Raw genomic sequence first — 13,661 nt, 5'->3', positions numbered from 1 at the left:
TACTGGCGTTGCGTCCGAGTGGGGGAAACTCCCAGGACGCAACGCAACGGACGGTTATTTGACCAATCATGACGCGAAGAGGATCATTGTCCATCGCGCTCTACTTGGCGGCATGGCACGGATGGATTGTATGTAACAGGGAGTTGTAAAATAACTCCCTGGATTGTAAGTGTTTTAAAATAATTATGTAAAAAATGTAATATAAAAATTGTACATGTACTTTAGCGCAAATGAATAATTATTTTCCAACTTTTGGGTTAATTTGTTGATCTGCATTGAATAGTAAATTAGTGATTATTTTTTATTGAATGTTTTCCTTCAAAATAACGCGATATAATAAGAATGTGACCGCATGACTACATTACCATTATTTTAATCATTTAATTTTTGCAATAAAAATTAATTGGAATAATTTAATCTAATAACAATGAAAATAATAAGTTTTAATATTAAATTGATGCATCTGTCCTTTACCAGCCGACAGTACAAATTAGTGTGAGTGTACTTTTTGATAATACACCTGGTATCAATGACTACGGCAAGATTCAGAGCGATTATGACGGTTTTAACCGACATAGGGCTCTCCTACTATGACGTCAAGAGCTTAGAATAACTTCCCTATATATGGCAAAGGAATGAGAAGCAACCGCCTGCCTCAGACGGACGGGTTTTCGTTTAGCGGCCGAAGGTTCTACTCCAAAGTTGGGACAAGATTATTTCTCTACATAACTCCATCTTCTGTTAATACCCCCTCCGCTATACCAATAATTGTATGCGTTTTATAAAAAATATAAATAATTCTAATCTAAATTAATTTAATATGTTTAATTGTAATTAATTTTTTATTTTGTATAAAAATAGTATGCCTAGTTATGTTCCTGTTTCTGATTCGAGAAAACTAAAAAATCATAGTGTTAAAGTGAAAAAAAAAATAAAGAAAATAATTTTTCTCATGAAGTGAAAAATAATTATGTTGAAATACTTTAATTCTACTCTTTTAGTGAATATTTATTACTCTTTGATAATACTTATTGAGCAGGTCATATTGAAGACTACAGAAGACTAGCACTATATACTTTTGTTAAAATCGTTATTATTTTATTTTAAATGTTGTAAATAAGAATATTAAAATACAAAAATGACTCAAGCATTATCAATTATTATATAAAACTAACAATAATTCATTAATTAGGATTTTCAAAATCGTGGGGGTAGTAGAAGTAGATGGATCTACCAATAACAAAGAATGACGTCATGTACATCCATGGCAACTTCTCCCCCACGTGCCAGCGAAATTTTTTGGGCGATTGCTTCGCAATGAATGGTGGGTAATGAAGGTGTAGCAAAGATGGCGGACGGCGGTCAACAGAAATCTGCTCTCGTAAGAAGACATGAACAGTTACAACGATGGAAAGGATCTGAATTAGATAAAGAACCTGCAATTAATCCTAAGAAAACTACAAAAGTAAAGTTTGATAAAGGTTGTGTGTTTTTGGCATCATGTGCAAGTGGAGATCAAAAAGAAGTGAAGGCTATGCTGGACTCTGGGACCGACATAAACTATGCAAACATCGATGGATTGACGGCAATTCACCAGGTAATTTAGCGCCCTCTATACATTATTTAATTAATATTTTTTGTCAAAAATAGCTCTTTAAAATTAATTGTAAACGTATTATTATATACCAATGTGTATATTATACATGTAGAATATATACTGCATGGAAATATAGCATTGTTTGGGCTAACACGACTATTTTAAGCACATTCCATTATCTCCAGAGCAGGACCTCCCACACAAAGTTTTTAAAGCACAACACAGTACATACTCATCACTACACAGTTTGCTTACTTACAAACCCACAACAACACAGAGCCTAGCTAGGCCTACCTCCATTTAACCAAACATGTTGAAGGAAGAGATGATGATAGAAATTAACCATTATTAACTAAAATAGATTAAGATTTTTAATTGCAGTAATATCCCCTTTCTTGGATGCCTGGGTCTGTCCAGATTAAGATCAAGGTCAAGTCTAACTTAAAGAGAAGGCTAAGTAATGAGTGTTGAGTATTAAAGCTCACTGAATCGAATGTTGCTGGGTTTTATCTGGCCTTTTAATAATCTCTCTTTACCACATTGTTGGTGTAATATGTCTGGTCTTGCTAGTACTAGTACTCTAGGCTTGTAGGCAGACAAGTGGAAATATATGCTTCATGTTTCTTTACGATTTGTAAAAATGTATGTGTATTTTATGACAATTAACAATTTCCTGATTTTTAAAGTTCAGAATACATTAGTAGTGTATCCACATGCCTCAGGCCATGGGAGGTGTGATTTGATAATTTTTTTCATCTAAACAAAATACAATATGTTTTTTTCCTGAGTTTAGAAGTTATCATAAGTTATCAAAAAATAATTAAATGATTAAAAATTCATTGTATTTACAAGGTGAGAAGTAAAAAAAAAGCAAGTAAAGATGCTTTTTAAATAATCTAAAATATGACGAGCTGTACTGGGGGATTGTGAGTGGGTGGGTGGGTGAGTGGGTTTAAACATTTCTGGCAACGGCCCTGATTTTGTCCAGTTAGTAATTTCTTATTTTCACACAGCCTTTCCATAACCCATGTTGAGAACAGCAACATGAGATACTTTGATCCCACATGCAAAGAAAACAATAACTTTCTCTTTTGTCTAAAATTTCTCATTAAACAATGTAAAGTTAAGAGTTTCACTTTTATTATATTAAATGTCCTGTAACATTGTATAGCAAATAAGTATTTCAACTTTGTCATTACCTATGTTTCACACATATTGAACGAATCAGCATGTTAGTTTAAGATAATTGTTGAGTAGGTTACATCAAGTATGTTTGTTATAACAATGAGCTTACATTTAAACTATAGACTAGGGTCATCCCAAACCTCATTTTATTTTACAGGGACTTATAAAGATTCTAAAGAAAAAAGGGATGCCTTTTTTTTTTAAATGAAAACAGAAAAATGAATCGAATTGTTGGTGAAGTGATCTAGAGCTCAAAATGTCTTCCCTCCAGTTCTAATAAGTTTATTTAGGTTTACCCTATTTTGACATCATTACTACAACCATCTACCATTATTTAGTACTAACCTTGATATTGATGAGTAATTACCTCAGATAGGCAAGTAAAACATTTGACAGGTTACACTTCCTCCTGTCCTCCTGACAATGCATCTCATTCAAATGTTTATACTATCCCAGCTATTAATATTATTATGGGTTCATATCTGTTACTTTTTTCCTACAGCCGGATTTAATGGTTTATTGTAGTAATTTAGGTAGCCTCAGGAATTGTGTCATGTGTAATCTGGATTTAAGCTGTAGTTAATAATTAAGCATTCACTTTTGATTTTGTATTTCCCCTTATCCCAGTCAGGCCATAAAGTATAGTTCTCTCCTTTTCACCATAATTATAAGCTGTGTGTGCTATTTGTTTCTAGTATAATTTAGGAGTTTCTACTAACTTAATTATTTAATATGCTTACTTTTCATTTCATGGTCAATCAGTTGGAATCACATCAATCATCATTAAAGCATGACTTTATAAAAAGAAAATTAATATTTCTTCAAAGGGTGTGTACTGTAGATGAAAAATTAGATGATATATCATTGTTGGTGCGACCACTCCTTGGCACACTCAAAGTTCATTATATTGTCTAACTATTATTAAATGAAAATAATAACACAATGTCTAAAATTTGTACGTTGCACTTATTGGAATATACATTTTTTTTCTTGCAGGCTGTAATAGATGAAAAATTAGATATGGTAGAATTTTTAATTGAAAATGGTGCTGATTTAGAAGCAAAAGATAATGAAGGCTGGACTGCATTGCATGCTAGTGCTTCTTGTGGGTTTTTGGAAATTACAAAGTAAGTTGTATCTTTCTTTATCTTAATCCATTTCAGGGAAATGAGATTTGTTCTTTTCTTGAAAATTCACCATGTGCTTTATGTTATGTTAAACTTATATATTCTAGTTGGTACATGTACAGTTTTAATGGACCACTTTTAACTGTTGCTTTTTCCTAGCTAAATTCTAGAAAATACTACGATGATGAAAATGAATGATAAAATACAGCGGCTGTTATTTATTAAGAAAAATAAAGACAAACTATTTGGAGTAAATTTTAATATATAAAAAAAATTGTTGGGAAATAAATAAAAAAATTAAATTAAAATTGAAACTATTAGTAATTACAGAAAGGCTACCAAAATTGAAATCAATAAAAAAAAAAATATTAAATTATGAAATAAACAAATATTATAAATAAAAGAACAAAATTTGTGTATGTACTAAAAAAAACCAAAATGTTTGATTGTAGATATTTAGTAGACAATGGAGGTAATTTATCGGCTGTAAATAGTGAAGGTGAAATTCCATTAGATTTAGCAGAAGAAGATGAAATAGAAGAATATCTGCAAGAAGAAATTGAACGGCAAGGTAAATCATCATTCACTCTCTTTACTGACAATCATTAAATAAATTCTAATAATAGTAATACATTACATGGAAAAATTTCATTTGTAAAGTTTTATTTTAGCAATAATTGATAATAGATCTAAAGTCTCATTAAGAAACATTGTTTTGGAACATTTTTTGCTACATTAATTTATGAATGTGTAGCAGTACATTTTGTGCAGAATTGTGCTATACTACAGTACACAGTTACTCATATTGAGCTCTAGAGATATAAAATAAACAGGAAAGTTATTGGTCATTGAACAAAAATAATATATAAACAATTGAATTTTAAGAGATTTATTTTACTACAGTACTAAGTACTGACTAAGGTGTAAAGATTGTTGGGAACAATAGATTTTATTATATAAATGCCCACAAGTATTTACTTTTATAATAAAGAATACTATTCCCAAATATGTTAGCGTTGATCAAGGTCGGAATCTGAAGCTGCTGGTAAATCCATATAGCCTGTAAACTTTGTATGTAGGAAGGATAACAAAGAAAGTATACAAACTTACAATTACTCTTTAGATTTGAATATTGATAAAGTAGAAAGATATGTCAGTTATTATTATTTATTAATCTATAAAAGCATCAACAAAAGTTTTGAGCTGATCACTGAGGATTTATACATTACAATTGTAGGCAATGAACAGGTAGTCCATACACAGCCATTTTGAAGATTTTATAGCTTTTTAGATTATATTTACTTTTATATGGTTTTATTTGAAAATAATATTCCGGTATAAAAGATTCTGAAGAAACCTCTAATTGTTTCTTCTGTATAATTTATATAAAAAAGTACAGCATTTGAATGTCAACGTTTGGCTGGCCTTAATGAGGTCTGTCCTGATGAGGGTTTAATACGTACTTTAATAAAGAATGTGGGAAGACTTGTACAGTATAAAGAACTTTAGTTTTAGAAATGAATCCTTATTTTAATCTATTAATAAGACTTAACAAAGAACTTGTTTCCACCTTCTCTCCTTCCATTCAAAATGTAGAAATTGACAGCAACCACATAACTTAATAATTTAACACTACATTTACTTAATTTAAAAGGAGTATGCAATACCAAAAATTGCTTTTTACTTTGATATTGGAAACGGTTGCCATAAAAAAATGTTTAGACAAGTAAGCAGACAAGAGAGTATTAATTAAATGCTTGTCAGTATTTTAATTAGATGACATTAATTAAATCAGCAGTCCATTTGCTGTCTCACATCTGTTGACTGTCATCTTTCATCGTACTATCGCGCCATATCATGCAGAACTTTACGTTATCAATCATTAAGCTTATTCATGTGTCATTATTTCTGATATTGCCTACTACTGTGATGTCTGGGGTATATGCAGAGGCGGTACAGGGGTTATTATTTGGTGGTTTCCCCCACACTAAGTTGTTTTTGTTATTTTAAATATTGTAGCCCTGCATATTTGCAGTTGGTAACTCTGAATTATTAGACCATCTGATAACTTTCTTTTCCAATAAGATTTTTCTTGGAAACAATTTTGCTTTTTCCTGTTCCACTTCAATATATATACATCACAATTACATTTATTCTAATATACGAAATTATTAATTGTCATAGTTTTGTCAACAAATCTCTTTCTAACATCAATGTAACATTGTATGTACAAACACAATTATTGTACAGCTAACTATTGTGGTACAGTTTAACCCCTGACATACCTACAGTACCTACATATAGGCTGAGTGACTAAATAGAGTTGCAAAATCAAGGTTAAGCGTGTTCTCAGAGAATTAATAGCAGTTATAACTTTTATGCTAAATTCCTCCATGATAATACATTAGGCTCATATAGTACTGTAGTAAAGTAACCTTTACAAAATTGACTAGTTAAATCGAGTTTGAATTTTCTATGTGCATGAAGTACAGTACAGTAAATGTATTCATGTAATGAAATATTAAAGAAATTGTTTAATTAGCAATTGTTGTTTACTTGTTTACTGTCTACATCCAAATTACTTTTTTATTGAATTTTGTGTTTATAATATTTTTATTTTTAGGGCTTGATGTAGAAGCAGCACGAAAAGACGAAGAAAGAAAAATTATAGAAGATGCCAACCAGTGGCTCAACTCCAAAAGTATAAAAGATAAACCACATCCAAAAACTGGTGCCACAGCCATACATGTTGCATCAGCTAAGGGTTATGTCAAAGCATTAAGGTAAACAAACCATTCGGCACATAATAGATTTGTTAATACTTCCTCTGGCACTCCCAAGCTCCCCTTTGATACTACAGGTCGTGAATAAGGGCATACCAGTCCGAACATTTACTCTAAAGACTGCAACATATGTAGACTACAACACTAAAAGAAAACTGTTAATACATTGATTACCCAGCAGTTTTATGGAAATGCTTGCATTGGTAGCCATATTACCTCTTTTGTTTTGTAAGTCAATGTCTGTAAGGGCATTCACCTCACAGTGATAGCCTATAACATGTTTACCTGTGTAACATCATGACTAACTTGTTCACAGTTATCACCAGCTCAAGTGATTGTAAGTCTTTCATCTCTTGTCGGTTTCATTGCAGAAAGCGATCTTATCATGACATAATATTCGGAACTAAGTATCTGTGCTTTTATACGAGAGAAATGTCTGTGAATTTTGTAAACAGTTATTTTATCAATCAATATTAAAACTAGAAAGCATTTACGAAAACATTTTCCTTATTATGTACTTAGATAGCATGATTCACATACTTAAGAGTTTAAACTCTCAATACAACTTTAAAATGGTATTGGAATAAAAGGTGTACTATACTACTGAAGTAAACATAACACAGTGTTTTGGAAGCTAAAAATATTTAAAAAAAATCAGTTTTTATCCAATGTATATTATCTTGTTTATATGCCACTTGATAGTCTAATTCAAACATTTTTTAAAGTTGTTGAACATGAATCAAGTAATTGCTTGTTGTTGACTTAATGTAGGTATATGGTACTAAAACACTGTATACACATAAATTCTACCTATTTTTATTATCTAAAAATATCAATAAAATGTTTTATGATTGCACAAAGTTGATATTGAAACATCTGTTTATTGGATTGAATGCAATTTTGTTTTGTAGTTTATTATTGCAAGCAGGCATGGATATTAATAGTCAAGATATTGATGGTTGGACGCCATTCCACGCAGCATCTCATTGGGCGCAAAAAGAATCAGCTGAACTACTTGTTGAAAAAATGTGTGATATGAATGCCAGAAATAAATTAGTAAGTCAGTTATTAATACTGAAAACATTTCTTCTGGTTTCGATTCGTATATTTATAGTAAACCAGTTATGTAAACTTGCGTTTGCAAGACAGTTTCGTCTAGCTGTCAGCTTGACTTCTTCAGTTGCTATGCGTTATGACGTCGATTGGTCTCCTTTCCAGCCACTGGGTGTTATTAATACTGTTTTATAATTATACATTATTATGGGTATTGATTGTTATTGATTATGGGTATTGATTGTTTGTGGAAGTTTAAGCATTATTGCTTTATTTTTGACAGGGTCAAACAGCTTTTGATTTAGCAGATGAAGAAATGGGAAAATATTTAGAGGAACTTAAAAAAAAACAAGCTTCAGTAAGTAGTTTATATTTAACTAATTGGAACTCATAACCTTATAGATTGTACCCTCCGTCTGCCTTTTCCCACTCTGCTTAGTCCCAGAGGCAACTAACAGCCTGTTATTATTATAATAGTTAATAGTGGTACAGTCAATTCTCTCAAAACCGGACATCTCTGCGCTCATTCTCAAAATGGCTTAGTATGACAGAATTTTAGACTTAATAAATTGCTGGTTTAGAGAAAGTCCGGTAATAAGAAAGTTGACTGTAGTCAGTTGGATTTGTTAGTGCTTTCCGTTTTTAAACCAGAACTCCTGTAGTTTAAATGTTCTAGTACTTGTTTAATGTTGGAAAAAGTGGGCTATTTTAGCAGTATTTTGGGCCTCATACACTCAGACTGCCAAATTTTACTTCTATAACAGATGAAACCAAACAGTACAAGTATCACACCAAGAATAGAATCCAAACAACCTCAACTAAAACGCAGGTCATCAGTATCTAGAATGAGTGTACAAGAACGCAACCAATCATTACACAATGACATGCAAAGGGAACGAGAAGCCCTCAAAGAAAAAATACATGGTCAGGAAAAAGAAGTAAGCTTAGATGACCTTTGGTAATACCTTGCGGTTGGTTCATCAAGATGGCAATCAAGATTCTATAGTAATTTCTTGTCTTCCACACATCCAATGTTTTTTTAACTAGTGTAATTGTTTCATATGTTGGTGCAGTGTTTGGACACCTGTTATTATTACTGCATGGGTGTGTGTTGTTAAGAAACCTTTACTGCTTTCAAAACCTAGTGCTCGTCAATTTATTGATTATTTACTAAAAAAGACCTTTTTGAAAAACAAAGCCATCTTTGAAAAAGTCCCAGAAAAAAAACCAAAAATAAAATTATATAATTGATTAATAATGTGATATTTTCAAATTTACAATGCGTTCACATTTAATGGATAAATTGAAAACTATGAAAGTATTTTTGCTGTAATTTACAGCAGAAGAAGACATATGATTCATCATGCTCCAGTGAAAGCGAAGCTAGCTCTGATGAAGATGAGAAGGAAAATACAACTAAAAAACCAGGGGCCTCTGCACCATCCAGAATATCAATGAAAAAAGAGGTAAAAGACACATTCCATAGGTTTCATTTTGGGAAAATTAAACACTCTTGTACAGAATACAAATGTACTTGCAGCTTCCAGATTTATGGTTAAATGTTTATCATTTAAATCTTTAAATTTAAATAGAATTTATAATTTGATGCATTGGAAGCTGTTTTAACAACACTAAGCTATGCTTTCCTTTTTAAATGATTTCTGCTACTAACAAGGGCTTCAATTGTACATTACATTATCTCAAAGTTAGTTTCAATTTTTTTTATCGCAAGCAAAATGTTCAAATTGTTATCCAAAGTTGTGGAATATGCACATGGTATTATGTATGCAGTTATACAAATGTGTTGTTATTTGCGCTCCCAATCCATCCTTTTACATATTCTATTTCTTCCTATTAATTCTATTTTTTCCTCTTTTTGCTTATTCTTTAACTCTCTGTTTTATTTCTTTTATTTGTTTTGTCTGTACATCGTGGAGGACCAGGTGGAAACATTATCTCATGATTTAATATTATGTATCTAATTTTTACAGTGTATTTAAAACTACTGTAGTTATTTTTGGTGTATTATAAGTCGTGATTGTTCCCTGCAGTTTCTAAAAGGCAGTAAAAGAGGGGAAACAGCTTTCCCAGGTTTTAAATAGGTAGGTAGGTGAAGCTGCTGACACTGACAGGTCTGCTTTGTTCAACTACTCAATACTACAGTGCTGTTTGCAGTGTCTTATTCGCCTTCTTGCTTAGTTGCATCTATCATTAAAATATATTGGAATTTGTTCTTTCTACTTTACAACACTAAAGGAGAAATGAAATTAAGTTGGCCCAATCAATACTAAGTTTCTAAGCAGCTTCCTGTGAGATGTATGCATGTGTGTAGCGTACAGCAATACTCTGAAGCATGCCCTAATGAACACGTCTTATTATGTGCACGCAGAACCTAGTACAAAACACAGCACATACTTTACACCAAATTTAGTCCTAGTCGCATTAAAGTGTGTTTATTTTAAAGCGTATCATATTTTACCCATTAATTCGTTGGCCCAAATACATAGCACATTGAACTACTGAATTCTACATTTTATGGCAAAGGTATTTATCATCTTTAGTTTAATTACCTACAATCTTGGCCTAACTGAACACATTACGTTGGCTTAAGTACACATAATGTTGCAGCTAAGTATTAAAGGCTTGAAGTATTAAAATTACTATAATAAAATTCACAATATTCCTGAGACGCTCCTAAAGTATTCCTGTATGAGCCTGTGTGGGTATAAACTGTTCGTTTGAGTTAATATGGCTTCTGCTCAAACAGTTTGATCTTTTTGATTTTTTAGTTTAATATAATTATTGAGTTTAATATAATTATTGTGACTAAACTCTTTGGTTTCTTAACCTTTATTATTAAAGTGGCTTATAACTAGTGAATGATGTTGTCCCATTTACACCACTTAACACAAACCCATCCTACTTTGAAGTTTGGTTGCTCTGTATGTGTCAGTCTGAGGCAAATTTTTAAGATGGTTTTTTTTTTGCAGTTCAATTTTGAATAAATTTGATACTGTTTGTCCCTCAGATATATGTTTGATTGTTTGTGTTACATTTAAGTGAAACTGTGTACACTCAGCTGTTAAATCAGCATTGTATCTCTTCCTTTACCTTTAGCCTACTTGTTCAGTATCCTCCTTGTGTTTCCTGTGGTTATAAACACTTTCTTAATTATGTATTTGTATAAAAAAAGTCATTTTTACTACAAATGATGTTGTTATAGGTTACTCTGGTATATCAACTGAATATAATGTTCTCTATTGAATATCTTTATTTAATAGTTTGCTTTTCTTTTAAATATCTCTATTTAATAGGTATTGCTCTCTATTGAATATCTCTTCAGTATCTATTTAATAGGTATTTCTTCTGTTGAACTATCTATTATCTATTCTAATTTTATTATTGTGTACTCCTTTTCTTTCAACAGGATGAAAAACAGACCAATAGATTTCTAACTGTCTTTCATTTTCTCCTACTTAGAATTGGATTTATTTGTCTCTTTATTGTTCAAGTACTTTTATTACTGTGCATTATTTTTTTTTGTCTTTTATTTAGGATTTTGATTTATGATGGATTTGTTTCCTTTTGTATAAAATATTAAATTATTTATTTATCTGTATTCATAAAAGAGTATATTAAGTTATTGTTTATTTTCTATTGGTTTGTATCTATTCTGTTTACTCTCAGTTTTGTACAGTTATGTTGTTTTTATTTATTATCCTCCAATAGAAAGCAAGGTTTAGCATTACTATTAATTTCTATTACATCACTATTATATTGTATGTGTATGGATTATTTATTTAATTACATAACACTGTACATACAATTTGTTTGGTTTCTATCTATTCAAATTGTGTTTACTTTTGGTTTTGTAGGTTTGCAATGACAATGTATACATATATACATTGATTTTTCTATTTCATTATACAGTGCATATATTGGTATATTTTACTTATTTAATCTTATGTTTCTTTTTATCCCTACTTGCTATAATCTGATATTCTTTTACTGTTCTTTATCTCTTATCTTCTCTTCTCACTTTTACAGTTTATATATTGTCTTCCATGTCAGCTTTGGGTAACTTCAACACAAAATAAATATTAATATTTATTCGATCACCAATAAATAATTACCGGGAGTGAGAATAGGCTGTAAAAGCTTCATATTTACAAAACAAACAGTAAAATTGCTTTTCAAATAAATTACAAAAAACAAAATAACTATTTTCAAGTGAAACCAAATCAAAATATATAATACAATTTAAAAAAACCCTATTTATTATACTTTTAAATTAAGTAAAATTAAACATTGAATAACAAGGGGTTATCCGCCAAGTGCGGATAACCAATTATCTTTAAAAAATATATTCAATGTCATACAATAGACAACCTTTTTAAACATTTAGATGGTCATGATTACAGTATATCTACTTCCCAATTTTTAAGGTTCCTGGATTTACACCAAAACCATTGCAAAAACAAGAATCTAAGGACGACGTACCTCCATGGAGACAGGGTCTAACAAAAACTGGTAGCTCAAGTGCAGTAACAGAAACAAAGAGGAACGACAATCTAGACAGGGTACGACGATCCGCTTCAACGCCTCGTATTGTTGGAGAGGATCCCAAAGACAAGGTTTGTCAAACATTATGTGATGTGCCCATATATGTACATGATGTCATATTACTACCATATTTGGGCATATCAATTCCACATTTAAGCATATCCCTTTTTTTTGTTGTCAAACTAGTTTGGTAGTGTAGACAGAGCTTAAAAATGTAACTTGAAATTTGTCTTGCTTGTCACAGATAACAATATAAAAACATGATAAAATAAACAATAACATAAAATATAAAAGGGAGTAAAAATACTGACAGGGTGAAATTCAAATATCATTAATACTTAATTAATAATTAGTAACATGCACTGTCAGCTCATAGACTTTACATTGGAGACTTGATATTTTGTACATTTTATATGTAGGATGAATCAAGTAAGAATATAAGTATTGGATTGGACCGAAGGGGCAAAGTTGGATCACAGAGTACTTCTGCTATTGTAGATAAATCTAAAACAGATGAAAAGGGTGTAAGGTAAGTTTATACTCACTGAAATCACTACTTAAACTCCTAATTCTACCGACCCCATACTGATCTAACATTTTTTTTAGTTGTTATGTAAGCAATGTGAAAAGTAGAACACTAATATACTATAAAATTATCATATTTATCTGAAATATACAGGAAAATAAATAATAAAAACTGTTATTTGTTGAAAGTTTTAGTTGCTGTGGTTTAATTGTACATTATGCTGTGTGTAGAATATATTTAGTTTAGTCTTGCAGTATTTAATGTTTATATTATTCCAGGCTTTTGATTACTAAATGTGTTAACTATTACTAAGGTGAAAGGTCAAATTATAATCTCTAGTAGATATAACTATTTGGTGTTATTTTATTAATTATTCTTATCTGAACAAAAAAAACATTAGGCGCACAATAAGTATTTATCCCAACTGTATATAAATATATATCTTGCTTTTGTGCTTAGCTTTTGTGTTGTATAATCGCATGTATCGTTTTTCCGTTCCATCCAACTCTAATCACAGAGATTATGACATCCTAAATCGACCTGGTCTGTATACACGGCGTCGGTACACCGATTACACAAACTCCAATCCAGAACAAGACCGCTACAAGTACCGTAGCACCACTGCTCCAACTAATTCGCCCATCATCGAATCTAAATCGACGTCGTCTTCAACTACAACGATCTCAACTCCTTTTACCACAGCCACTACCACAATCACTACATCTCCCAGAAGGTAATGTCAACAGATATTTCCAATTAAAATTGTCCCAGGAAAACTTTCTACCAGATTTTAACAATTGTGGTGTGTGTGTGTTTTCATATATTTT

At 31.1% G+C, this 13,661-nt stretch overlaps 1 protein-coding gene across 2 annotated transcripts in view; it reads left to right on the top strand.

Moving 5' to 3' along the window:
- Positions 1-1,317: 1,317 nt before the first annotated feature.
- The window catches only part of LOC140039974 (protein phosphatase 1 regulatory subunit 12A-like), a 35,972-nt gene continuing 23,628 nt past the window's right edge, over positions 1,318-13,661 (top strand). The window contains exons 1-11 of one of the 2 annotated variants that reach the window (XM_072085569.1): positions 1,318-1,597; positions 3,779-3,909; positions 4,362-4,480; positions 6,533-6,692; positions 7,604-7,748; positions 8,029-8,103; positions 8,510-8,683; positions 9,086-9,211; positions 12,191-12,379; positions 12,728-12,837; positions 13,352-13,567. In XM_072085569.1, coding sequence (XP_071941670.1) covers positions 1,322-1,597; positions 3,779-3,909; positions 4,362-4,480; positions 6,533-6,692; positions 7,604-7,748; positions 8,029-8,103; positions 8,510-8,683; positions 9,086-9,211; positions 12,191-12,379; positions 12,728-12,837; positions 13,352-13,567 — 1,721 coding nt within the window. In that variant the 5' untranslated portion in view covers positions 1,318-1,321. The remainder of the gene's footprint in view (positions 1,598-3,778; positions 3,910-4,361; positions 4,481-6,532; positions 6,693-7,603; positions 7,749-8,028; positions 8,104-8,509; positions 8,684-9,085; positions 9,212-12,190; positions 12,380-12,727; positions 12,838-13,351; positions 13,568-13,661) is intronic. The other variant, XM_072085570.1, reaches the window with a different exon arrangement.

The sequence above is a fragment of the Antedon mediterranea genome, chromosome 2 (assembly GCF_964355755.1).
Source record: "Antedon mediterranea chromosome 2, ecAntMedi1.1, whole genome shotgun sequence".
Lineage (NCBI taxonomy): Eukaryota > Metazoa > Echinodermata > Crinoidea > Comatulida > Antedonidae > Antedon > Antedon mediterranea.
This window is presented reverse-complemented; position numbering and strand designations above follow the sequence as displayed.